Source organism: Mus caroli, chromosome 4, assembly GCF_900094665.2.
Source record: "Mus caroli chromosome 4, CAROLI_EIJ_v1.1, whole genome shotgun sequence".
In the NCBI taxonomy this organism is placed as follows: domain Eukaryota; kingdom Metazoa; phylum Chordata; class Mammalia; order Rodentia; family Muridae; genus Mus; species Mus caroli.
The window spans coordinates 107,510,087-107,537,927 of record NC_034573.1 but is presented as its reverse complement, the minus strand read 5'-3'; the positions used below and the strand labels follow the sequence as shown (position 1 = coordinate 107,537,927).

At 44.1% G+C, this 27,841-nt stretch overlaps 1 protein-coding gene across 3 annotated transcripts in view; it reads right to left on the bottom strand.

The window, feature by feature from the left end:
* Positions 1-428: 428 nt before the first annotated feature.
* Eif2b3 (eukaryotic translation initiation factor 2B subunit gamma) overlaps positions 429-27,841 on the bottom strand; it is a 70,524-nt gene continuing 43,111 nt past the window's right edge. For all 3 annotated transcript variants that reach the window (XM_021160234.2, XM_029476762.1, XM_029476763.1), the window contains 6 exons: positions 22,292-22,419; positions 20,377-20,570; positions 18,122-18,199; positions 15,854-16,002; positions 5,572-5,675; positions 429-590 (listed from right to left, as the gene is read on the bottom strand). In XM_021160234.2, coding sequence (XP_021015893.1) covers positions 538-590; positions 5,572-5,675; positions 15,854-16,002; positions 18,122-18,199; positions 20,377-20,570; positions 22,292-22,419 — 706 coding nt within the window. In that variant the 3' untranslated portion in view covers positions 429-537. The remainder of the gene's footprint in view (positions 591-5,571; positions 5,676-15,853; positions 16,003-18,121; positions 18,200-20,376; positions 20,571-22,291; positions 22,420-27,841) is intronic.

Genomic DNA, 27,841 nt, shown 5'->3' with positions numbered 1-27,841 from the left:
TGACCTTGAACTCACTAAGTACCAGAGGATGGCTTTAAACTCTTGATCCTCCTACCTCCACTGCTTGCATGCTGGGGTTACAGGTTTGTGTTACCACGCTCAACCTCAGATGGAAGGTACTTCACAGATTGGGGTGAGCTGACCCATCAGAAGGTAATCTTTAGAGGCGCCACTGGACAGCTGCTTCCTGTCTGTGAACCTTGGCATAGGAGACCTAGCCACTGTGTGCACAGTATCCCGTTGTTCTCTGTAGACTCTACACAATCCACAACACACACCATTATACCTGGAGCCCACATGCCGCGAACGTGGGACTGTGCTGTCTGTGCTTTTGAAAATCTGTTTTTCTTTTAGTTTTGTTTCCAGTGCAGGGCTGGAACCTAGGGCCTTGTGCATGCTAGGCAAGCACTCTACCACTGAGCCACACCTACAGCCTGGAAATTCTTCTTTATTGAAAAATAAATACAGAGTCAAACAGGTGGGCCAGGCAGCATCTGTAGTTTGAGGCCCAAAGGAAGGGGTCGGGCTTGTTAGGGTTCAGATCTCCATGAGCTGGTCATTCCCCACGATCACCTCGTTCATTCGTTTAGCTACGGAAAAAAAAAAGAGAGAGGTCTCAGCGAATGGGCAGCAAATGGTATCACTCTAAAACCAGCTGCTTCTAGAGATGACAATGTTCCCTTCAAAAGAGCTTACGAGAGAGCATCTTCCCCCACGAGGATGGAGCTGACTCTATATCCCTGGTTCATAGAAACTTACATGGCAAGAGTATGGCGTGTAGAGCATCATTAAAAGATGAACAGTGTCTCCCCAAGCAAACCTATATATCCAGTGTTTTGTTTTGTTTTTCCCCTGGCTGTCCGACAATTCTCTCTCTGAGCCAGCTACAAAAGTTTAAAGCCATCCTCTGGTACTTAGTGAGTTCAAGGTCAGCCTAGGCTACCTAAGACCCTCTCTCAAAAAAGAAAAAAAAAAAGAACTAAAATAAGGAAGGGTCAGCCAGTAACAGCCTATATAGATATACATATACATATACATACATATATATATATATATATATATATATATATATATATATATATTTTATTTTAGTTTTTTGAGACAGGGTTTCTCTGTGTAGCCCTGGCTGTCCTGGGACTCACTTTGCAGACCAGGCTGGCCTCGAACTCAGAAATCCACCTGCCTCTGCCTCCCGAGTGCTGGGATTAAAGGCACACACCACCACCACCCATCTTTTTTTTTTTAATTTATTTTATATATGTGAGTACACTGTAGCTGTCTTCACAGACACACCAGAAGAGGGCATCAGATCCCATTACAACCATGTGGTTGCTGGGAATTGAACTCAGGACCTCTGGAAGAGCAGTCAGTGCTCTTAACCTCTAAGCCATCTCTCCAGCCTCCCTTCCCCCTATAAATACATATCTGTAATAAATACATATCTGTAATAAAGGAGTCAGACTACTTTCTGACGGGTCAGCTCACTCCAATCTGTGAAGTACCTTCCATCAGAGGTTGAGCGTGGTAACACAAACCTGTAACCCCAGCATGCAAGCAGTGGAGGCAGGAGGATGAAGAGTTTAAAGCTGCTGGGCGTGGTGGCACACACCTTTAATCCCAGCACTCGGGAGGCAGAGGCAGTGGATTTCTGAGTTCGAGGTCAGCCTGATCTACAAAGTGAGTTCCAGGACAGCCAAGACTACATAGAGAAACCCTGTCTCGAAAAACCAAAAAAGAAAAAAAAAGTAAAAAAAGAGTTTAAAGCCATCCTCCGGTACTTTAGTGAGTTCAAGGTCAGCCTAGGCTAACTAAGACCCTCTCTTAAAAGAGAAAAAAAAAACCCAAAAAACCAAAAAAAAACCTATAAAGTATCTGGGTCTGTTAGTCTCAGACTAACTAAGACCCTCTCTTAAAAGAGAAAAAAAAAACCCAAAAAACCAAAAAAAAACCTATAAAGTATCTGGGTCTGTTAGTCTCAGACCCAGAGACTAACAACTGACAATAATATGAATTATAACAATATGTGAATGTAGTCTCTCTTTCTCTATGGTGTTTGGTTGTTTCCTGAGATGCTGTGAGATGCTAGAGTCCTGACATGAGAAACTGAAGTGAGATGGAAGGAGGAAAACTCTGGGTTAGAATCAGGACCAGATCTCCAAGTGGGCACAGCAGCTCAGCAGGGAGAGTGCGCCTGCCGTTCAAGGCTGATAAACACATAAGCCTGAGGATTTGAGGACCTGGTTTTGGTCCCTGGAATCCATGTCAAAAGCCACATGCGGTAGCTTTTGTCTGTAATCCTAGCATTCCCTGCTGCAAGATGGTAGGTAGAAACAGGAGAACCAACTGGAAGTTTGCGGGTCAGCTAGCTAGTACAGTCTGGTAAAAACAACAGAGCCCCACCTCAGAAACACGGTGGGAAGAGATAACCAAGTTCTGAACGTTGTCCTTTGACCTCCACACGTGATCTGTGGCACACAGCTGCACTTAACCTCAACACAAATAAATATAGAGATCCCCAAAGGCTACAATGGAGTACGGTAACTGAGGGAGAAAGCTAATGTGACAGACTCATCATGCTACAAATGAAAGGCGGCACTGTTGAAATCGGGAAGAATTCTTACTAACCAGGACTTGATCTATGTAACTGGGTCAAGATCCTGAGTTTACCAGGCCTACTCATCACTATGATCAAGGGAGAGGAGGTCCAAACTTTGTCGCTGATACTATGTAGCATGTCATTGAAGCATCCCGCTAGTCTCCCTGCTTTTTCTGTCAACCTTGGCCATCTACTGCTTGAGCAGGCACTCAAACTTGGCTGCCAGGAATTTTGCAGAACCCTGGGAGTGCTCAGCTGGGGTAAGAAGAGTCAGGTGTAATAATGTCCCTAGGCTGGGGGCTGGGGGTGTGCAGCTCAGTGACAGAGTGCACGGTAGGTGTGAGGCCCAGTGCTGTTAAGAGAGGAGCTGAGGATGGCTATGTAAGTAGTGCTAGCAAAGGGAGGCTAGTTAGAAGTCACCTTATTATTGTTGTTATTATTTTAATTTAATTTTTTTTATTGACAGTCTCACTATGCTTCTCTGGCTAGCCTGTCTCCTAGGATTAAAGGAGTGAGCCACTATGTCTGGTGCTCCCATCTTAGTTTTCAGGACAGGGTCTCTCAATGAACTTGCAGTTTGCCTTCTTAGCTAGACTGGCTAGCTAACAAACCTGGATCTGCCTGTTTCTGTGCCGCAGTGCTGGCATTACAGATGACTGTCACCATGCTCAGCCTTTACATGGGTGCTGGAGATCTGAACTCAGGTTCTAACACTCACACAGGAAGTACTTTACTCACTGAGCTGTCTCTCCAGCCCCCTGAAAACTGGTCTCCAGTGCTACGATTTATTTTATAGCTTAGGCTGACCTAGAACACATTAAGAGAGGAAAATGGCCCTACATTCCTGTGGTGATTTGAGTATGCTTGGTCTAGGGAGTGGCACTATTAGGAGGTGTGGCCTGGTTGGAGTAGATGTGGCCTGGTTGTAGGAAGTGTGTCACTGTGGGTTTTGGGCTTTGAGACCCTTCTCCTAGCTGCCTGGAAGCCAGTCTTCTCCCATTTGCCTTTGGAACAAGATGCAGAACTCTCAGCTCCTTCTGCACCATGCCTGTTGGATGCTGCCATGATAATGGACTGAATCTCAGAACCTGTAAGTCAGTCCCAACTAAATGTTGTCCATTATAAGAGTTGCCTTGGTTACGGTGTCTCTTTACAGCAATGGAAACCCTAAGACAATTCCTAATCTCTTTGCTTTCCAAGTATGTGCCACCATGCCTGGCTGGACTTTATTCATCAAATTAAATTAATTTCATAGCATGCCTAAATGTATGCATGTGCACTGCGTAACCACAGAAACCAGAAGAGGCATCAGATCTCCTGGAACTAGAGTTACAGGCAGACGTGAGCTGCTACGTGGGTGCTGGGAACTGAGTGTAAGTCCTCTACAAGAATGGCAAGTGTTAAGCTGCAGAGCATCTCTCTAGACCCTTTGGAGATAAGATTTCACTAGGTTGTAGCCCTGGGTGGCTTAGCATTCACTGTATGAATTCTCCAGTTCAGAGAGATCTGTCTGCTCCTGCCTCCTGAATGCTGGAATGAAAGGCATGTGTCAACATACTCAGATACTAATAAACAAACAAATCAATAATACCCTCCACCCCAGCAGGCTATTTGCTACTGCTCTTGGTTGCTCACTAGAACTGACGGTAAGACTCTAGTGCTGAAAACACCATACATTTTGGTCCTAGTACACAGAATAATCACGTTGTTACTGACCAGGAATCTTTCCCTGATGGCTAGCTATCACAGTACTAGCACTACACAGAAGGTGCTAGGTAGGCTGCGAAGGGGAAAAGTTCAACAGCTTTGCTACCCATGAATTTATCTACTCACTTCATATCTGACTGCTGCCACCCTCCCTCCCAGTCCCCACTTCACAGTTTCATCAACAGTCCTACACAGCTGTGAGCCCCGTGAACTACAGTAACTACCAGAGCTGCAAGATATGCACGCACACTCGTGCAATAGTCATACAGATGTTATGATTTCCACCAGTCTTTTTACATGTTGTATAGCACAGTAAGCTTAAAGCACAGCTTAGAGCCACACTTCTAAGCAGCTGAGAATGGTTCTCCAGGTTATGCCTGGAGACCTGCTAACCCCTTTGCCATATGAAGTCCAGGGGAATCACCTTCCTTAAAAAACAGACAAGGATTCCTCTCTGGAGTTCCTCCTTACTCTCCTGTAATAAATTTGTTTGCTCTGCTTAAAACAAACAACACACACTAGGCAATGGAAGTGCATGCTTTTAACCCCAGCACTTGGGAGGCAGAGGCAGGTGGATCTCTGTGAGTTCAAGGCCAGCCTGGTCTACAGAGTGAGTTCCAGGACAGCCAGAGCTACACAGAAAAAGAGAAATTCTGTTTTGAAAAACAGAAATCAACCCAACCCAACCCAACAAAAACCAAGCCAAAAAAACTCCAAAACCAACAACAAAAACCCCCTAAACAACACACACACACACAAAACAAATCAGAGGAGCAATTCAGGAGGCCATAGCACATTCCAGAACCAGTGCTGTATTACTGGCTGCCTCTGTCATGCCCAGAAGCAAATATAAAGTATTGGTGTGAGTCTGGACAATAGCTATTGTTATATTTTCATTTTTTTTTTTTTTGTTTGTTTTTTTGAGACAGGGTTTTTCTGTGTAGCCCTGGCTAGCCTCGAACTCAGAAATTCGCCTGCCTCTGCCTCCCATGTGCTGGGATTAAAGGCGTGCGCCACCATGCCCGGCTATATTTTCAGTTTTTTGATAGCATAGTTGTATACACCTATGAGAAAAATGATTAGTTATAGCCCTAGAAATAGGACTAAACCAAAGTTTTAAAACTTGATAATTACACCAGCTGCTCTCCAGAGATGACTACAGGCCTATGTTTTCACTTGCAATGTAAACATGTTGTAGCTTGCCAACGAAGCTTTATCTGTGCTAAGGTGATAGACAGAACGGCTTCCACGAATCCTAACTTGGTTACCTTTGGCTTCAATCCTCTGACCACTTCCAACCAGACAGTCCTTGATCTCTGCGCCCGTCTCGATCACTGCGTTGTTGCAGATGACGCTGCCGTGGATGCTGCTCCTGTAATACAGCAGCCACGTTAGAGGACCCCGGGCCTCGACACAAAACCAGCCAGGAAGTTCAAGCTTTTCTGTAGGCTGAGAACTGCTGGTCAGTCCTACCGGTGGCTACATGACTCAAGTTATTATTGGAGGACAGAGTGGCGCAAAGGGAGAACTCGGCTTAGAGAATTTCAGAGTAGGGCTACATTCATAATGATTTTTCCAAGTCCTTATTTGACACCTCCCTCTCTTCTTCCTCTTTAGGTAATGGGAACTGAATCCGGAATATTAGACACGTCAGACAAACCCTTTACCACTAAATGATGTGCCCGGTTTTCTGTTTTTGAGGCAAGCTGGCTTTGAACTCACCATGTAGCCAGGAATGACCTGGAACTCTTGGTTTTTGGAGATAGGGTCTCTCTGTGTAGCCCTGGCTTATCCTCGAACTCAGGGATCTGCCTGCCTCTGATTCCTGAGTACTGGGAATAAAAATGTGCACCACCACCGCTCTATGACGTCAGACTCGATCCTCTACCTACCAAGTGCTAGGATTATGGGTGCATGTAAACACCTTAGCAATCAAGTCCTTTTTAAATTTTATTTATTTATTTATTTATTTAATTTATTTATTATATGTAAGTACACATAAGCTGTCCTCAGACACTCCAGAAGAGGGAGTCAGATCTCATTACGGATGGTTGTGAGCCACCATGTGGTTGCTGGGACTTGAATTCCTGACCTTCGGAAGAGCAGTCGGGTGCTCTTACCCACTGAGCCATCTCACCAGCCCAAGTTCTTTTTTTAAACTTTCTAAAATTTATTATATATCTATGTGTGTGTGTGTGTGTGGAGGGGGCACACATGTGCTACAGTATGTGTGTAGGGGTTAGGGGCCAGCTTTTGAGAGTTTTTCTTTTTGCATGATGGATTCTGGCTATCTGGAAGACACTATGTAGTGGCCTCAAACTCACAGAGATCTATGTGTCTCTGCCTCTCAAGTACTGTGTGCCACTATGCCAGGTTCCTAGCTTGACTTCAGTTCTCTAGGTACCCAGGTCCTTGGGGTGTCAGTTCCATTCAAATTCTCCTTGGTTGGTGTAGGGGTGGAGACTGAGGCTGGTCTGTAGGCTCATCACACCTTCTTATCAGGATAATAGGACAAGAGTCATTGAGGCCCAGAAATTAAGAGTCTTTCTGTTCAAGTGTGGAAGCAATGGACTCCCATAGCTCCTATCACAGACTCTAGTTAAACAAAACAGTACTTGTTAGAAGTGTGTATACATTCTAAATTGTTTGTTTTCTAGATTTATTTATTTATTTACTTACTAACTATTTATCTTTAAAGACAGGGTTTTCCTGTGTAGCCCTGGCTGTCTGGGAACTCACTCTACAGACCAGGCTGACCTCAAACTCAGAGATCTGCCTGACTCTGCCTCCCAGGTGCTGTGGTTATAGGTGTGAACAACCACCACCTGGCTGCTCATTTGTTGTTGTTGTTTTTAAAGATTTATTTATTTATTTAATGTATATGAGTACACTGTAGCTGTACAGATGGTTGTGAGCCATCATGTGGTTGCTGGGAACTGAGCTCAAGACCTATGCTCACTCTGGCCCATAGATTTATTATTACATGTAAGTATATTGTAGCTGTCTTCAGGCGCTCCAGAAGAGGGCATCAGATCTTATTATGGATGGTTGTAAGCCACCATGTCGTTGCTGGGATTTGAACTCAGGAAGAGCAGTCGGTGCTCTTATCCACTGAGCCATCTCACCAGCCCCGATTATTTGTTTTTAATTTACTATTAATTTAAAACTTTATTTGGATGGGCCATGTGGAGGCCCCCAGGCTTGTACAGCAAGTTATTACCTGCTGAGCCATCTCACCAGCCAGAAAACGTCTTTACTTTTTTTTTTTTTTTGGGACTACATAAGCCCTGGTTGTCCTGAAACTCATTTTGATAGTATAGTTTGGCTGGCCTCAAACTCAGATATCTACCAAGGGCTGGTATTAAGAGGGCTCAACATGCTTGGCAGAAAAGGTCTTTTTGAAAACCATCACCAGCATTTATTACACATACAGGCCAGGCACTATGCTAAAAACTCCATATATTACAGTAACGAGTGAGTTTTGACGAATCTAGCTGTTTTATCTGAAAAATCACCTGGGCAGAGCCATTGAGGTGGTCCAGTGTTTCACTTACTGTGAAACCCTGGAGACCCGAGTTCAATTCCCAAAACCCATGTAAAAGTAGAAGAGAGCTGGTTCCAGAAAATTGTCCTCTGACCTCTATATGCCCCTATCCCAACGCTGCCCCTGCCATGGGTACAGCACGCACACAGGCACACACAGACACATATACACAGACACACACACACACACACACAATTTTAAAAATCAATGTTAAAAACAAGAACATCTTTTGTCTTGGCCTTCTCCAGTATTTTTTAGTAGGTCCAGGATGAGAACCTTATGTATTTAATTAGAGAAAAATTTTCTAGGTGATTCTCTGAATACCATTTTTATCTGATGCAGCTAAAAATTGCACCCACATTTTACAGATAAAATATCAGATTTAGAGAATTTAGACCATTTATTCCAAAACATCTAACAGGTAAATAACATATTTAAATCCAGTTTTGTCCTATACTAGAATCCACATTGTGTTTTTGGTTGTTGTTATTTTTTCTTAAACAGGGCTTTTGGATGTCTTGGAACTGACTTTGTAGACCAGGCTGGCCTTGAACACTTGCATCCTCATGCCTATGTCTTCTGGGTACTGGGATTAAAGGTGTGGGCCATTATGCCCAATGTTATCAAGATTACTAAAGCTGCCTTATTCATAAATTCATATGAGGTTGAACTTTCAAGGAGTATGGCCCACACCCATAAGGATTTGCTGATGCCACAGGCAAGATGTTGGGCAGGACTCTGTTAAAGAATTGCCAGTCCCTGGTACAACCCAGAAGCCTGGAGGTGCAGCTCATCCACATAAGATGATTGGATTTTGACCTGGTATTAAAATTCAGAGCAGTCTACAGACAAATCATTGTGAGCATGGAAGGCACCCAAAGCACCAGGCACCTTCTCTGCACGCAGACGTTTCACTGCAGACCAGAGTAAATCAGGAGACAGGCTATCTATGCCATCTCCATCCCTAGGGAAGGTTAAAGCCTATTCTTCTAGAAGCTGAAGTGTCTCTGTGGGTGGTACGATTGGGACAAGTATTAGTTTGCTTTTTGGCAGTCTCAGGATACATTCTGTGGGTGTTCCACAAGGTACAATCCAGAACTTTGCAACTTGTCCAAATTGCAAAGCGTTACAGTCAGCAGTTACGGCAGCTCCAGATTCTTGAGGAAAATCCCCTACAGAGGTAAAAAGGAAGGTACAGAATGGGTTCCAGAGACAGAGCAGGTTTCCAATTAGCTAAAGCAACATCTTATATCTGAAGGTAGTAGCTTCCTACCAGTTGTTAAGATCCTAAGAGCATGCTCTAGAGTCAGGCAAAAGGTGGAAAGCTATGTGCAGAGAACAGCCAGTGAGCAGTCAGCTAGCCAGTGGGCAGACAGTCAGTCAGCACGTAAAGAGACAACCAGACAGTGGGTAGACAAGAAACATCCAGGGAAGCCAGGCAGTGGTGGTGCACACCTTTAATCCCAGCACTTGGGAGACAGAGGCAGGCGGATTTCTGAGTTCGAGGCCAGCCTGGTCTACAGAGTGAGTTCCAGTACAGCCAGGGCTACACAGAAAAACCCTGTCTGGAAAAACAAACAAACAAACAAACAAGAAACACCCAGGAGACAAGAAGCCGTGACTGAGGATTCCTGGAAAGAAGCTGTGTCTGCGAAGGTTGACTGGTTATGATTTCAGTGATGTGGAAAGGTTGGAGCGTTGTAGGTCCAGAGCCTAATTACAAGTTATTTAGAGCTATCTTTAGTTTTTGCCCACCACCATGTTGAACCTAACATCCTGTGACTAACAGATAAAAACCTTTGGAATGCATTAACTTAAGAAGCCCGAGTTCCCAGTAAAGACTGAGGGTGCTGTCAGGCAGAGCATAGTTCTATGGGGCTTGCTGTAACCTGCCTGCCCAATGCAGCCCACTAACACATCAGAACAGTGTTTTGATTCATGCCTTTCTTTGTTCTGTTACTAAAGAAAGTTCACAAAATTGAAACCTTATTGTAATGAGTTTATTTGGGGAGACCTAATCTATGTTCCAGGGCCATGGCCACTCATATTTGGCTCCAGAATAAACCATATCTTATTCCTTTGAGGCGAGAACTGTTTCTTTTGTTGACAAAGACATAATCAAAGACTACTAAGTGGCTCTATTGGAATCTGGAAATGGATGGGAACGGTCGCTGTTAGAAGTAGCTGGGATGACTGAGATCATATTTCCACAGCAACCCAAGGCCTGCTTTTCCTTTTGTCTAGCAGTTTTAACTAGGGTGGGTCTTCAGGAGCTGCCTTTATTGATTACCTTATCGAGTTTATGTGTAATGTGTTGTGAGGTACACTGATGATCAGTGTAGAGACTGTAGATATGACTAGGAGAAGCAGGCTGACTTCCTTCCTTCCTTCCTTTCCTCCCTTTCTTTCTGTAGCGCAGGCTGGCCTTGAGCTCGCCCTGTACCCCAGGCTGGCTTTATACTTGAGGCAATCCTCTTGCCTCTGCCTCTTGAACGGTGAGATCACAGATGTGAACTACCACGACTAACCTACAAATGTTATGCATAAGCTCTACCACTGAACTGTAGCTTCAGCCCGGAAATTGGAGATTTTATCAGAAGTACATGTATTTACCTGCTTATGCTATAGGCGGTAGAGAGGTAGGATTGCATCAACCTCTCTTAAGTTGACAGTTCTCAGAAAAAAACTTTTCCCACTGACTACCTATGAAGGAGGAAAGAACTGGCTGGGCACTAGATCCAGTTTCTGTATTAGGTCATTCTAGGGAGGAAAAGAACACATACTTGTGTGTACACGTGTGCATGCACAGTGTGTGTATATTTGTGTGAATGTGTGCGTGCACTCCTGAGCACGCATTTTTGGAGGCCAGTGGTTTACTTCAGGTGTCTTCTTCAATTATTCCCTACCTTATTATTATATATTTATTTATTGCCTGTGCATGTGCCATAGTGGGTGTGTATAGGTTAGAGGAATTGGCTCTCTGCTTTTACCATGTTGTTTCGGGGATCAAACTCAGGTTGCCAAGCTTGGCAGCAAGCACCTCTACCTGCTGAGCCATCTTACTAGCTAGCTCCTCATCTTAGGAGACAGGCTTTCTATTTGAACCTGTAGCTTATTGACTTTGTCAAACTAGTCAGTCACAAGTCCCAGGGATTCCTTCTGTCTCCATCTCCCCAGCTGGAATTTTAGGTGCGCTCTGCCTTGACTAGCCTTTTCACTCTAAAAGATGGATCTTATTTTTATTTATGTGTATGTGTGTGTGTCTACACACAAGTGAGGAGGTTCTTGATGAGGCCAGAAGAGGGTGTCATAGTCCCTGCAACTGGTGTTACAAGTGGGCGGGCTGCTTGACATGGATCCTGGGTATGAGGCAGGAGATTCAGTCTGCATAGTGTCTTGGATTTGATCCCTGACATCACATAAACCAGGGTAGCATAGGCATATCCCACTGTTTTTTTTTCCCCCCTTGTAGCCCTCCCTGGTTATCCTGGAATTCACTTCGAGTTCCGCCTGCATCTGACTCCCAAGTGCTGGGATTACAAGTGTGTGTCATCACTATTGGCTTCATCCTTTTTTTAAGGGAAGCTTTTCTCTTCTCCTTCTGATAACAGATTGAACCGAGGCTGTTACACATACTGGGGGATATTTTACCACTCAGCTTCTTGCCCAGCACTGCAATGGTTTTGAAAGAGCCAAACAAGCATAGGCTCCCAAGATATTATAGATGCAGGCAGGTTGTGCATCACACACTTAATTTTGAGAAGGTTCACTTTAAACTGAATATGGTGTCTTATACCTGCAATTCCAGAACTTGGGAGATGAAGGCAGGAGAATCAGAAGTTCGAGGTCATCTATAGCTAGCTACAAAATGAAATCTAGGTCAGCTTGGGCTATATAGGGAAACTGTCTATATCCAACCAACCAATCAATGCAATATTAAAGAGTTTGGAATGACCTGAAAAAAGGGGACTAGAAGCTGGGCCTGGCAGTACAAACCAGTAATTCCAGCTCTGTGGGAGGCTTAAGAAGGAAGATCTTTTTAAAAGATCAAATTTAAGACCTGTTTGGGCTGCAGAGCTAGTCAAGACCAGCTCAGGCAACTTAGCCAGACTGTCTTAATATAAAAAGTGAAGAGAAAACAAGGGGCTGGAGAGATGACTCAGAGGTTAAGAGCTTATATTACTATTATAGATGGCCTCAGTTAGGTTTCCAACATCTAAACTGGGCAGTTCACAAGCACCTGAAATTCCAGCTCCAGGGATCAGTCACTCTCTACTGGACTCAGAGGTCACCTTTGCTATACACATCATTAAAGAGCAGCAACAAAACAGGTTAGAGATGGCTCAGCAACTAAACACAGATGCTGCTCTTCCAGGTCAGTCTGGGCTACAGGAGACCAGGTTCCAAAACAAAAAACACATGCAAACAAAAGAAAGTTGCTGGGAACTGAACTCAGGACCTTTGGAAAAGCAGCCAGTGTTTTTAACTGGCTGAGCCATCTCTCTACGCCGGACAATGAGGTTTGACTAGATTTTTAAAACAACTATTATATATTTATTTATTAGTGTGTGTGTATGTATGTATCCACCCACCCACTCACCCATCCATCATTTATTTAGTGTGTGTGTCTGCCTATGTGCCATTTCTCCAGTCCCCTTTACCTAGCCCCTCTAATGTGTTTGTGTGTACATTTATGTGCATGAGTGTGGGAATGTTTGTGTAGACGTCAGAGGACAGCATGGATGTCAGTCCTTGTCATCTGTCTTCTAGACAGGGTCTTCTGTAGTTCTTTGCTGGTGCCAAGCTGGCTGGCCTTATGAGTTTCTGAGGATTTTGGTCTCTTCATTGACTCTTGCTGAAGGAGCACTGCATTACAGACAGACATGGGCTATTATATCTTCTTTACATGAGTTCTGAGGACTTGAACCTAGGTCTGCAAGCTTGCACAACTAGTACTGACCTACTCTATCTTCTCTCTAGCCCCTAACTAGACGTTTGATTCCTGAACATTAGCTGTCATAGAAAGTAGCAGAAAATGAGGAAGCTAGGCAGGAGCTTTCTCAGAACAGTCTCGCCTCCACCTTTCCCAGGTGGTCCCACAGCATTTCTCTGTCCAACCCACTGGTCACAAGGTCTTTGCAGCCCATAACTGCTGCCAGAAACAAGCACACCATGAAAATGAGAAAGTTCCTTTTAAACAGACTTAAACATTCAGTCCAGACATAATAACAAAAAGACAATCAAAATTCTCACATCTATATTTTAATTACCATTTTCAAGTTTATCATAAATAACTAAAACTAAGTGACCCCAAAATAACGGGGAAAGGTTCATACGGGATTCAAGATATCCGATCTTATCACCAGATGCTAATTTGCAGGATTGGGTAATCTCTAATGGCTTTCCTTCCAGGTCATTAGTCCTGTGTGGTCCAGTTATAGGTTTTTTTGTTTTTTGTTTGTTTTTTTTTTTTTTTTGAAACAGGACCTTCCTTTTAGTTGGACTGGGTCTGAACTCAATAATTCTTCTGCCTCAGCCTCCGAAGGAAGTGTATGTATGTGTTCCTTTTTTTTTCTCTTTGAGACAGGGACTTACTATGTAATGTAACCTTAGCTGGTCTTAAATTCCAGAGATTCACCAGCCTCACTGTCGTATGGGTGCTAGGATTCAAACTGGGGTCCTCTGGAAGAGTAGCCAGTGTTCCTAAGTGCCAGGCAGTCTCGCCAGCTCTCCCTCTATTCTAATGCAGGCTCTGGAGAACAGACTTGGGTCCTCCTGCTCTGAAGTTCTGCTTTACTGAGATTCCCAGTCCAGTTAGTCACTGTCTGAACTGGAACAGACGGTTTTCTCCAGTGACTTGTTACGAGTGTGGTGTGGTAGTACAGGACTACTGGGGCAGTTGAAGGATTGCTGAACCCAGGACTTCAAGGATAGCTGGTCCCATTTCACAAACATTCAACTGAACTCCCTCCACAAATTCAGCCCAATGGGAGTTATATCTCCCCCCCCCCAACACACACACACACACACACACACACACACAAATCTTTTGCTCTTATTCTTTGGACACAGTGTAGCTCAGGTTGGCCTCTAGATATGGATCCTCCTGCCTCTGTCTCTCAAATGCTGAGAATCTGCTACTATACTGAGCCAGCCCAGTGATTTAAAAAATTGTTTTGGCAGTTGGAAACCTTAATCCCAGCACTAGGGAGGCAGGGGCATGTGGATCTTTTGAGTCTGAGGCCATCCAGACTTACAAAGGAAATTCCAGGATAGCCAGGGCTACATGGAGAAACTCTGCCTTACTGGGCACGGCACACACCATTGATCCGAGAGAGGGAAAAGCAGGTGATCTGTGTGAGTTCAGGGCCAGCATAGTGTAGTGGTGAGTTTTAGGCCAGCCAGGGCTACACACCAATCTCTTATGCTTCCTTTTTCTTTTTCTTCTTGGAGACAGGGTCTTCCTACATAGACCTGGCTGTCCTGGAATTCACTGGATAGATCAGGCTGCTCTCTAACTCAGAGACCCACCTGCCAAGTGCTGGGATTAAAAGTATAGGACAATATGTTTGGCTCTTTTTATTTTATTTTGAGACAAGGACTTGCTGTGTACCTTATGTTGACCTTAAACTTGTAACCCATGCTAGCCTTAAATTTGAAATCCTATTCCCTCTGGCTCCTGAAGTCCTGGGTACAGGAGGGCCTACTGTGCTACTGAGGAACCGTGCTTTTATTGGTTTTAAATCCAGTTTCAGCAAATGTTTTTTTCGTTGTTTTGAGGCAGTCTCATGCATTCCTGGCTGGCCTTGAATCCCTGTGTAGCTGAAGATGATCTTGAATTCCTGATCCTCAGAATTAAACCCAAGGCCTTGCACATATATGCTAGACAATAGCACTCAATAACTATATTCCCCATCATGGACTTTGTACTTTTACTTTTAAGTTTTATTTTTTTATATATGTGATGTTTGTGTGTACATATATGTGTGTGTAGCTGCAGAGACAGAGAGGGGTACTAGAGCCTCTAAGCTGGAGTTATGGGCAATTGTGAATTGCTAGATGTACATACTGGGAACCACACTTGGGTCCTCTGTGAGGGCTGTAATTATTCTCAACCGCAGGGCCATTTCTCCAGGCCCCAGCTTTGGACTTTGAATAGAGTTGGAAGCATTGGAGATTATGGGGCTGTTCTGTTCTATCACGCTCAGCCTTATTCCCTTGAAACAAGCTGTTTTACTGACCCTGAAGCACTGTTTCACGGCGTGCTCAGGATCCATCAGTCTCTCCATTCCAATACTGCAGTTAAAGGCACATGTGGCCACGCCTGGCTTTTGTGTGTGTTGAGGATTCAGACTCAGTTCCTCATGCCTGTGTAGCAAGTGTTCTTACCTATGAGTCATCGCCTAAGCCCCAGCTGTGTAGTCTTTGAGTGTGAACTTTGTAGATGACAATGGTGTATCATGATGTCAAAAGTTTGGTATGCCTGCGAGTACTCTGTCGGGGATGGTACTGTGTACATACCTTCGCAGCACTCAGGGTCTGAAGCAGAGGGCTTATGGGTAGGAGGCCAGACTGGGTTACATAGCAAGTTCTAGGCCAGCCTGGGTTAAAGTTAAAATGTATAGAGTCGCTTGCCCTCAAAGCACAGTATGTCCACTCCTCCTGTGCCTCTGCCTCAAGGCAGCTCTGGGACATTCACAGGGGAAAATGACACTTAGGCATTGTCACAATGTCATTGCAGCACTGGGAAGGGCTCACTACTGTTGGACCCTAAGGAAGAGTTCTCAGCAGTTTCTCACAGGAGCACTGTGTTCTGGTGTGGGAGGGTAGAAGTGATATTCTGAGTTCATGTCACTGTGGAGGAAAAAAATCAAACTCCAAAGGCACCAAGCTTCTTCCTTCCCTTCCCTTCCTTCCTGTCCCAAAGCAAACTCTGCTGGGTAGGACTGATAAGGCTCCTAGGGCTACCAGAAGCCTTGCTCAAAAAGGCACAGAGGGAGACATACCCTTCTTCCACGGTGACAGAGTTCATGAGGAGGCAATTGGTAATAGACGTTCTGTCTCGTATGACACAGGATGAGCCAATGACAGAGCGCTTAATAGATGACTTCTCTCCAATTTGTGTATCTGGCCCGATGAGGCTATCAACTCCAATCTGCAGAAGGCAAACAGAAACCCTGTCCATCCATCTCAACCAACTAGAAATCAACCCCCATTCTTTGAGCTGGTATCTAATGGAATCTTCCTATAGAAATAACTTAGGGTGGGTGATTAGCAGTATGTCTCAAGACCCAGTGGATCAAACAGCTTTCCTAATACCAGCTCCAATTAACACTGAAGTGTGAGCCCTCCTCTGACAAGAAAAAAAAAAATCACACAAATCAACATATGTGTGTACTCACATTTTGTATACTTAGCCCAGGTTGGCCTCCAAATTATCCTCCTGCCTTGGTCTCCGACTGGCTGATTACATGTTTAAGCCAGGCGTGGTGGCACACACCTTTAACCTCAGCACTTGGGAGGCAGAGGCAGGCTGATCTCTCTGAGTTTGAAGCCAACCGGGTTTAGTAGTTACTTCCAGGACACAGAGCTACGTTGTGAGACTCTGGCTCCAGCCAACCAACCAGACAAACATAAGTTATACTATCATGACACCCTTTAGATGCACTCTCCTGAACAGAGTGCTCAGACTGGAAAGTAAGAGGAGCGGAGTGAAAGCTCCCGCCCTGAGCATGGACTCCTGGTTGTAGGGTCATTACTTGCCCTGGAAATCTTTATCCTCTTTTTACTCTGAGACAGGTCTTACTATGTAGCCCAGGCTAGCTTGGAACTTGCAATCCTCCTGTCTCAGGTCCTACTGCTTCAATTATAGGCATGTAATGCCATGCTGGGCCCCAGGAAGTCTCTTCCTCTTCTTCCTCTTTTCTTTTTTCTTTTGTGGGGGAAGGGGGACAGAGAGGACAGGATCTCACTATGTAGCTCTGGACAGCTTGGAACTTGCTACGCAGACCAGGCTGGCCTCAAACTCACAGAGCTCCATGTCTTTGTCTACTGAGTTCTGGGATTAAAGCATGTGGCAGCTCTTTCCTCCTTTTTATTGCTTTTGGAGACAAGTTCTTACTATGAAACCCTAAGTGTGTCTCCTTCTTGCTACGTATCTCAGGCTACCTTAGAACTCACAGTCCTTTTACTTTAGCCTCCTGAATGTCATGGCTGCCGAGTGTGCCACTTCATCTAGGTTCAGGAAGTTTTCATTTTTTTTTATCTTGACATTTTTTTTTAAAGATTTTTCTTAGTTGCTTTTATTATTATTTTTTTTTAAATTAGGTATTTTCCTCATTTACATTTCCAATGCTATCCCAAAAGTCCCCCATACCCTCCCCCCTACCCACCCACTCCCACTTTTTGGCCCTGGCGTTCCCCTGTACTGGGGCATAGAGAGTTTGCAAGTCCAATGGGCCTCTCTTTCCAGTGATGGCCGACTAGGCCATCTTTTGATACATATGCAGCTAGAGTTAAGAGCTCTGGGGTACTGGTTATTTCATAATGTTGTTCCACCTATAGGGTTGCAGATCCCTTTAGCTCCTTGGGTATTTTCTCTAGCTCCTCCATTGGAAGCCCGACATATTTTTTTTTATTAGATATTTTCTTCATTTATATTTCAAATGCTATCCCTAAAGCCCCCTATGCCCTCCCCCCGCAAAGTCTTTATTCTTGTGCAATACTGGAGACTGAACCCTGAGAGTTATCGATGCTGAGCTCTACCACTAAGCGAGAACCCCAGCCTTGATTTTTACTATTTTGAGACAAGGTCTTATTCTTTCCCAGGGTAGCAATGCACATGGCCAGGGAGCTCTGCTAGGTTTTGAATTTGTGATCTTCTTGGCTCAGCTGCTTCAATGCTGAGATTACAGCTGTGCCACCACATCTGCTAAGACTTCTTTTATACTGTGTGTGTGTGTGTAGATGCGTGTGCACATGCCATGATACACATGTAGAAGTCAGAGAACAACTTGTTAAGAGTCATTTCTCTTCTTCCACAGTGAGAGTTCCAGGGGCTGAATTCAAGTTTCCAGACTTAGCAGCATATAACATCTACTGAGGCATCTTGCCAGCCTGAGGAAGTCTGCTTGAGTGAGACTCTACTACTAGAACCAAGATGGACATGGGATTTCCTTTGTGCCACAGGTCTAGGGCTAAGGGGCTGCAATCTAATCGTCAGCAAGTCCCAGTGTTCTCAGGTCTCATCCTGTCCTGCTTACGCCAGCACTTACCAGGTGTTTGTTGACAATCTGGGCTGATGGATGGATCATTGATTCCTCCGGACAAAGAACAGATAGCAATTTGGGGACCTTGAGGAAAGAAGTTTGGTCAGTAAAGACAGGAGAACATCTAAAAAAACTTTAGGTAGAGTTCAACACCCAGTCAGGGACAGGGCTTTTAGCCATGGCTGAATCAGCCACAGTCCCCAGGATGGGACTTCTAAGTCTGCCTAAGGCCTAGATATTCTCCTAACATTTCGTGGGAAAGAAGGTCAAACGGGGCATGGACTACTAAGAGTCATGCTCAGAATCATTCCGGGTTCCTCTGCTTGCCTCCTGGACTACTGTGGCCATGTACCATGTGAGGAGAGGAGCAATGTAAGAGGAATTTACAATAAGGACTGAGCCAGAGAAAGAGTCCATGTCCTTCCAGAGAAAATGAGAAAAAGTTTACACTATTCCTGTTTAAGGATGAAAACTGAAAAGCAGATTGAAGGTATAGAGGGATTTGGACTTTAAACTATTTGGAAGGACGAGAGAACATCTGTGATTTCAGCATTACAAACCTGCTCAGTTGTGCAATCACCGTATATGATGCCTGTGCTTGCTGGCGAGGCCTTGCGGCACTGCTAACAGTGGCCCTCGGAGACTACCCTCCAAGCTCAGCAGTGAGTCTTTCCCTACAGCATGCAGCCAAGGTCCTGTGGATCTATCTGCTGTGCAGTCCTAGCATTAGAGGATGCTTTCCCAGCCTCAGCCTATTTATAACCCTTGCTTCCAGATCATCCTGAGAAAAGCTGGTTCTGAGTAAATGTGGGCACACTGTTTTCTTATAGCTCTTTGGTTTGGGATTTCCTTGGATTTATAAGTGATCCACATTGAATGTAGCTTAAGGTCAGAACCTCAGGTATACCCATCATTTAGTATGAGTCTCTTATTATTTACCTTCCAGTAAGTTATCAAAATTCTACCAGCAACAATGCCAGCAGCTAATCTTTTTTAAAACCTCATTCAAACTCTCTTTTCTTATTCTCAATGCTTCACTTCAGCCTATTTTCATTTACTGGTCTCATTATTCCTCTTTCCTGCACTCACTCCTGACTGTGAAGCACCCTCCACACCCTCAGCCTTCTCTGCCTGTGCCTTCAGTGAGGCCTGGCTTATTTTTGAGAAGCAAGATTCCTCACTACTGTGTATTCCTCATAGTTCTCCCCTAGAGACTCCTTCCTTGGGTCATCTGGTCACTTCTCAATTCTCCCTTCCTCTCTCCATTCTTCCCATTCTTTTTTTGTCCTTTTTAAAAAATTTATTTATTTTATGCATATGAGTACACTGTATTTGTCTTCAGACACAGCAGAAGAGGGCATCAGATCCCATTACAGATGGTTGTGAGCCACCATGTGGTTGCTGGGAATTGAACTCAGGACCTTGGAAGAATAGTCTGTGCTCTTAACCACTGAGCCATCTCTCCAGCCCCACTTTTGTGTCTTTTTAAAATTCAGTTTTCCTTAAACAACAAATAATAAAACAAGCAAGAAATCCCCACAGGGATTTCACTAGCCCAGTTTGGTTCTGAACCCAGTAAGTAGGCAATATGACCTTGAAATTCTAATCCTTTTACCTCTCTGTCCTGATGCTAGGATTACAGGCAAGACACCCAGTTTGTGCAGTACTGGGAACTGATCCCAGGGATTCCTGTGTGCTACCAAATGGGCCTATATTTCCTAATATATTCTTGCTTTCTTGAGGAAGCTTCCTCTGTGTCTTACTTAACCAAACTACATGGTTAGACAATATTTATCTGTTTTATTCTTTTTTCCCTGAGACAGATCTTGCTATGCTACCCAAGCAGGCCTTCAACACAAATTCTCCTGCTTCTGCCTCCCAAATCCTAGGCTCCCAGGTGTGAGCCACCATGCCCAGACTAGCTTCCACTCTGCATGTCTCAACCTCCTGAGAGCTGGGGTTACAGGTATATGCAATCATGTCTGGCTTTATCTGCTTACTTAGGAAGTAGTTGTTACACAAATATTTACCCTGAACCAAACAGGAGAGTTGCTGCATCCACAACTCAGAAGCTAATCTTATTGGAGAGCTAGCCTTTCCTTGAACCCACTGGGTTCCTGTCTTTGAAGTCTTCCCTGACATTCCAAGTCTCGCTCAGCTTCAGAAGTGTAGACTGTGAATGTTAACCATTTCCCTAATGAAGGCATAAGACAAAAAGCTGGTCTGGCTAGGGCAGGAAGTCCTTGGGCCCGCCTTCTTACCTGTCTGTTGGCTTCCATGTAGAGTCCCAGTGTGCTTACTCGAGAGCAAAGACCTTCTTTCATGATGTGGACATAGCAGCGGACCTGTGATCTAGACAAATCTTCCCACTTGTCTCCTCCTCGAAAGGCATTCCAGCAGGCATCATAGGGAGCCAAGGTCAGAGTGTTGTCTTTTGTTATAAAACTGTAAATATCTTCAGAGCAAACATCCGGAGTAAATAAAGGGAAAGTTGTACATGAGACACAGATTGAATTAGGTTTTGCTTGTGTTTAGACAGGGTCTCCATACATAGTGCTGAACAGCCTGAAACTCATGGAGTCTTTCCTCTGACTCCTGGCTGAGACACAGTTAAATTTTAGAGGCAGGTATAGCTAATATTTCTTCCCTTGAAACTCATCAATAAGCTTTGGACCCTGGAGAAACCTCATTACAACTGAGAAGACTAAATCAATTTTAAAGACAATGTATTTTCTTATATGCTTGAAGTGTAAGCATCTTAAAAATATTTTAAGTATTATACTAATGCTTGAGAAAAGGTTCTAAAATCAAGATTGACTGGGCATGGTGGTGCCCATTAATCCTAGCACTCAGGAGCCAGAGGCAGGTGGATCTCTAAGAATTCGGGCTAGCCAAGGTTACATAGTGAAACCTTGTCTCAAACGACAACAACAACAACAACAACAACAACAAATCAAAACACCCAAACAAAGCAAAATCCTAAAAGCAACAGTCAATCATTACTAAGAAAAAGAAAATGATGGCCCCTGTAAATCATGAGAGGACGCAGCATGTATGCAGCTTTAGTGTCCAGCTAGTCTCTATTACAACATCAGGGTGCTGAGTTATGACAGACTATACCGTTTGGAGCCACAACAACTACTCTACTTCAACCTTCACAACAAATCTTTTTTTTTTCTTTTTCTTTTTTTGGTTTTTCAAGACAGGGTTTCTCTGTGCAGCCCTGGCTGTCCTGGAACTAACTTTGTAGACCAGGCTGGCCTCGAACTCAGATATCCACCTGCCTCAGCCTCCCAAGTGCTGGGATTAAAGGTGTGTGCCACCACTGCCCAGCTCACAACAAATCTTTTTTTTTTTTTTAAAAGATTTATTTATTTATTATATGNAAGTACACTGTAGCTGTCTTCAGACACTCCAGAAGAGGGCGCCAGATCTCGTTACGGATGGTTGTGAGCCACCATGTGGTTGCTGGGATTTGAACTCTGGGCCTTTGGAAGAGCAGTCGGGTGCTCTTACCCACTGAGCCATCTCACCAGCCCTCACAACAAATCTTAAAGGCCTTTTGTTTTACGGTAAGATGACTGAAGACTGAGGTCACAGAGCTGATGTTAACCAGAGGCAGCTGTCAGAGCCAGAGCTGTGCTGCTGAGGCTGTGACTGCGGCCATCATGCCACAGCATCTCTGCGTGCACATTGTTGATAAGACCATGTAACAGCCTAGGACTGGGGCAGGAATAAAGGGATTTGAGGGCAAATAAGACAGATTTCATCTCCAGATCCTGTAATGGAGACAGTCTGGCTGGCCTCTGGTTGTAATTGTATACTTCACCATCTTCCATTCATGGACAGAAGATGGTAGGTCTGCTGACACCTGAAGAACCAGGAAACTGAGATGTGATAAGGAGAATTTGAAGACCTAATGGTCTACTGAGGAACTAATCACATAGGTTGTTGACTAAATAATGGGTCATATGCTTGATCAGCCTGTCCCTGATAGTACACGGACTGACTCTGCCCAATAAGGGCATCCAGAGTTCAGGGAGTAAGGCCAGCTGGCCTCTTTTCCCCTGTAAACGAGAGAAGCATTGTCGGTCTTAAGGGAGCATCTTGAGGTGTCATGCTCTCTAAAGGTCCTCCGGTCTCTGCCTGTCTTACTGAATCAACCCAAACACCCACCTAAAGACTTCAGCTCCTTTTTCTTTAAATCCTCTTCTTTGTCTTCCTGCCTTTGCTGTGAGGAAGCTGAGGAAAACTGTTTTCTTACTAGGTATGGAATCAGTTCGCTTCGGATAGAAGTGATTGACCTAGAAAGAAAGAGTGGTCAAATATGAGAAACCTCACTGAATCCTCTTGGGTTAGAAATTATTTGCACTCAAGAAAAAGCAAAAACAAAACAAAACAAAAAACCCTAGATTTTCTTATCAGTTAAGACTCAGAATGGGAAGAATATGTGAATTCCTCCTCTTGGTCAAGTCAGAAAATAGTCTCCCACAAACTCTTAGCTATATGGGATGTCTCTATGTATGCACATATTTATACACGTATGCATATAGTATATAACATGGTGCCTTAATTCTTCATTGGCAACAATCCATAAGAAAATAGACTATTCTGTGTTTGTGTGCACTGTGTCTATGGCCAGGGGTTGATATCAAGTATATTCCTCTATCACTTTCCACTTTACTTTTTTTTTTCCTTGAGACAGGATTTCTCTGTGTAGTCCTGGAACTCACTCTGTAGACAAGGCTGGCCTTGAACTCACAAAGATCGGCCTGCCTCTGCCTCCTGAGTGTTGGGATTAATGGTGTGTACAACCACTACTACCAGGCTCCACCTTTTTGAGAGACAGTCTATCATTAAACCTAAAGTCTGCTGATTTAGATAGGCTCAATGGCCAGTAAACTTCTGAAAGACATCTGTTTCTGTTTTCCCATTACTGAGATCACAGACATATATTTCTGCACCTAGCTTAAAACACTTCTTTTAAATTTTACTTTATTTTATGTGTATAGGTGTTTTATCTGCATGTGTGTCTGGAAGCCAGAAGAGGGAGTGAGAATAGTGGCCAGTCCTCCTGCCTCAGCTTTCTAAGTACAGGAATTAAAGACACAGACCACCAAGCCTAGCCTCTCTGGAAATTTAGAATTCCTGCACAAACCCTATACTCTTATCCACTGGGAAAAGTGGGCTTCTGTATACTGTAACAGTTGTACTTTCTGTTGGTTAAGAATCTGCACAAAGTTAACTTAACTTACTTTAATATAACTATACCAGCTTAGACTGACATAAAGGCTAAGATCGAGACTGACAAATATGCAGAATGATTCTAGAGAGGAGCAATGAGTAACTGGCCATGCTCTAGACAGCTTCTTCATTTTCCTTTTGTGGTTCCCAGGACATAGGCTTCCTTTTGATGGTATCAACATAGGATGTCGGGGGCTGCAGAGATGGTTCACTGCCTGCCTGGATTCTATCCCAGAACCCACGAAATAGAGAAAATCAACTCCTACAAGTTGTCTGTACACATACCAGAGTATGTATGCCAAAAGAAGGTACACACACATATGCACACATAAACACACACTCTAAATACATGTTTTTTGTTTTTGCTTTTTTAAAAAAGAACAAGAGGTTAGGTTGGGCCTAACGAATATTTAAAAAGGGAAAGGACTTGAGTTTTGGTATAGTGAGTGTGTGCCCATACCACACTGTGTATGGAAATTGGAGGACAGCCTTTGGAAGTAGGTTCTTTTCTTCCACCATGTAGGTTCTTGGAACTGGATGCAGGCTTGGTGGCAAGTATCTGCTGACCTCCAGTGTGCTCTTGATTTTGATTTAACAAAGAAAATAAAATCAGTCGGGTGAGGGACTAGTGTGGTTACACATCTTTTACATGTCAACACTTGTCTATGCTCTGGAAATTGCTATTTCTTTCTTTTTTAAAAAAAGATTTATTTATTTTTATTTTATGTGTATTGGTGTTTTTGCCTATATATGTCTGTGAAGGTGCCAGATCCCCTGGAACTGGAGCTATGGACAGTTGTGAGCGGCCATGTGGGTGCTGGGAATCGCATCTGGGTCCTCTAGAAGAGCAGCCTGTGCTCTTAACTGTGGAGTCATCTCGTCAGCCCGTAAATGGTGTTTTTACTACTTAAAGGAATTATTAGTGGAGCGAGCAGAAGAAAGAGAGAGGGAGAAAAAGCAGGTTAAATAGGCAGGGGAACGGATTGTGGAAGTGGCTAATCAGCTATAACTGAGAGATGAGGCAGGAGGGAGGAGCGTGAACAGCACCATAACTCACTGTTGCTGTTAGTACCAGAGGCCCCGCTCAAAGCAGCTCAGCTCGCTGACACAGGACCACACATGCACTGTAAGGAAGAAGGCAGGACAGACGCAGAGGCTGAGGGGGTAAGGGAAAGCATGCACCCTGGAGCTTAGTAGTTCATGGTTTCTTGTTATTTTTAAAGGATCAAGCCAAACATCTTTGAACATTTCTGTGTAAGCTGCGAGCCCCTGTATTGAATTTCAATGGGACTTTTTTCTTTAATCCTTTGATGGAGATTAAAAATTTCCATATGAATACAAGAATCAAACAACTCCGACTCTTTGGTTATTTTCGAGGAGTCCATTTTCAATGCTCCACACCAATGCAGACAGCAAACATTCCTCAGCCCCCCCCCCCCCCCCCCCCCCCCCCCCCCGGGGAAGCAAGTCCTTTTTGAAGAAGTGACAAAGCACAGACAGCTGACGGATCTTTAGGGCCATCATGGATCAGACAGAACTGTCACTGCAACAGGCAAGCAAACAAGCCTTGGCACACAGTCCCATCAGCAGGTGAGGGGTTTGAAAAGATCTGAAGCTGTTCTGAACTGCCAGGTCACAGCCACCCCTACTGGGGCTCAATATCAGGTTAATTCCCGTATCATGCAGCTCACAGCTGTGCCAAGAACTGGTACAAGGCTACTGTGAACCATGGTGGAACAGCTTGACCTTAGGCCTAAAATGAAGACTACCACCTGACCAGCTGGGTATGATAGGAAAGTGATTTAAGGCTCGGAAACCAAACAGGATGTAGCACTCCACAGTACCCACCGTTCCTGGGTATTCATTTCAGGACTTATTACTCCATGCTCATTTTTATGGCCATGTCTATATTATTGTTTTGGGGTTTTTGGTCACCTGCCCCGTAGCCTAGGCTGGCCTGGCGTTTACAATCCTCATGCACCTACCTCCCAAATGCTCACACTGCAAGGATGACGTACACACCCAGCTCAGTACACTTTATACTGAAATTTACTAATTTTTTTAAAAATGCGCACTTTGGTTCTAGCAACTCTGAGAGATTGGGCAGATGGGGAAGGGAACAAGATGAGGGTCTCTTCAACAGATTTATTTAGTGTTGGGGAGTCATTTTGGGCTGAGGCCCTGAATCACTCTTTGTTATAGTAGACTGCAGAGGAAAGTCCCTTTTTGCAGATGTTCTGGCCAGCAGTCACAGTTACCACCAATCACATTTGCCAGGTGCGCAAACAGCAAACTGACAGTAGCAAAATGAGCTACAAATAAGCTACTGCAAACAGGAGAAGGCTGTTTTGCTGTAAAACTGCTTGCACAACTTGGAAAAATTGTAGCTTGTAAAAGCTACAATTCTAGTTGACAGTATTAAGGAAGCACTGCCGTTTTTCCTCTTGGCTAGAGCTAGAGTTTCCTTACATAGCCTTGGCTAGACTGGAACCTGGAACGTCAGGTTGATCAGGATGACCTTGAATTTACAGAGATCTACCTGTGGGGCTGATAGAGAGTTGGTTCAGTATTAAGAACACTTAATTAGTTGCAAGCTAGGAGGTTGTGGCACACACCTTTATTCCTAGCACTCGGGAAGCAGAGGAAGGTCCGAGTTGAAGCCATCCTGGTCTACAAAGCAAATTTCAGCACAGCCAAGGCTACACAGTGAAACCCTGTCTTGAAGAAAACAAACAAACCAAACAAACAAAAAGTGTTGGCTACTCTTCCAGAGGACCCAGGTTTGATTCCCAGCACCAAGATGGCAGCTTACAACAAACTACCTGTAGCTCTAGTCTCAGGGGATTTGACACCCTCTTCCCTGGCCTCTGAGGTACTGGGCATGCACGTGGTGTACTACCTAGTTCTTCCTTTATTTCTGTATATATCCTGGCCCATCAACTAAAGGCAGAGATGGTTTATTTTTGTTTTTGTTTTCTGTTGTTTTTTGGAGGGGGTTGCTAATGGGGACTGAACCCAGGACTTATTGTGCTATGAAAATGCCTACCTCTAAAGTACATTTTTACTTATTATTGTAAGGCTAAGTAGGTAAGGGTGGCTTTGAACTGTTGTGCCAGGGAAAAGTTAGTGATCTCTCAAAATACACACAGGAGCCGACCTGATGATGAAATTCAGCAGAGTCTTTATTCTATTGAACCTAGCTCCCCCCCCCCCAATGTACCACCATCATACAGGTTGGTTTTGGTGTGTGTGTGTGAGCCCAGAATGTCTATGGGGCAAGGCTTTACAGTAAGCAGCAAGCAGGGAATATGTGTGCAAGCATCTAATTGGAAAGCTCCTGTGGCCTTTACCATAATTGTCTGGTGCTGGGAGTCATATCATAAACTTAACTTCTGCTCCCCTCTGCATTGGTGGTCATTAGGTGCAGGTTTGTTGGGGGAATAACCTGGAGACACTGGTCTTGTTGGGGGTGTAATCTGGAAACTCTGCTCTTGTTGGGGATTAGCCTAGAGACTAGAGCTAGGCTCAGGTTCTGTTGGAAACTAATGCTAGATACCAGCCTGCTAGTCTACCTAAGTTTAAACTTAGGTCAAGTTCTCTAAAATGGAGCCTGAATTTAAAAGCTTTGGCATCTCAGAACTTGCTGGGTAGGCTTGAACTTGTGATCTTCTTGCTAAGTCTCCTAAATAGTACATACAGGCCTGCTCTGCTGTGCAAAACTCACGGATTCGCTGATCAAGCTGCTCTGGGAGAACTTGGCCGCTGTGGTGCCTGCTTACCAATCAACCAGCACTGTTCAAGGCAGAAACATATCCAGTGTCCTCAAGAGAAAGTAGCCTCTTAACTATTGCAACATTAAATCTTTTCCTACCTACTCTTAGGATTCTAGCTGTATTTCTACTCAATACGTAGCCAAGGATGGCCTTGAATTCCTGCTCCTCCAATCTCCACCTGTCAATTTCTGGATTACAGGTATGTGCTACCACACCCAGCCTATTTAGGGGTCTATAAAAAATATTCTGCTGGCTTATTATTTGCAGATTCCCAAAATATAAGTAGGTTTCTTTGGTGCAAGCAATGTAACAGTATATAAATAATGTGATTCTTTCCTAAAACAGAAATAAAACCTGTGATCTTTGTATAAACTGGTATCTAACACTAAGAAGACTCCAGGCTAGAGTATAACTCAGTGGCAAAGCATGTACTTTGGACACAAAAGGCCCTACGTTATGGCCCTAGCACTACAAAAATAGAAGAAGTTTAGACTATTGGCTAAATCACAAGGTAGTTTGTTAAAAACTACATGTATACTTTATGGGTCAGGCAAGGTGACTCACACCTTTAATCTTAGTGGCTCAGGAGGCAGAGACAGGCAGATCTTGCTTGTTGAGACCAGTCTGGTCTGAAGAGTTCCAGGCACTATGGCTACACAGTAAGACCCTGCCTTAAAAACAAAACCAAAAGCCGGGCGTGGTGGCACAC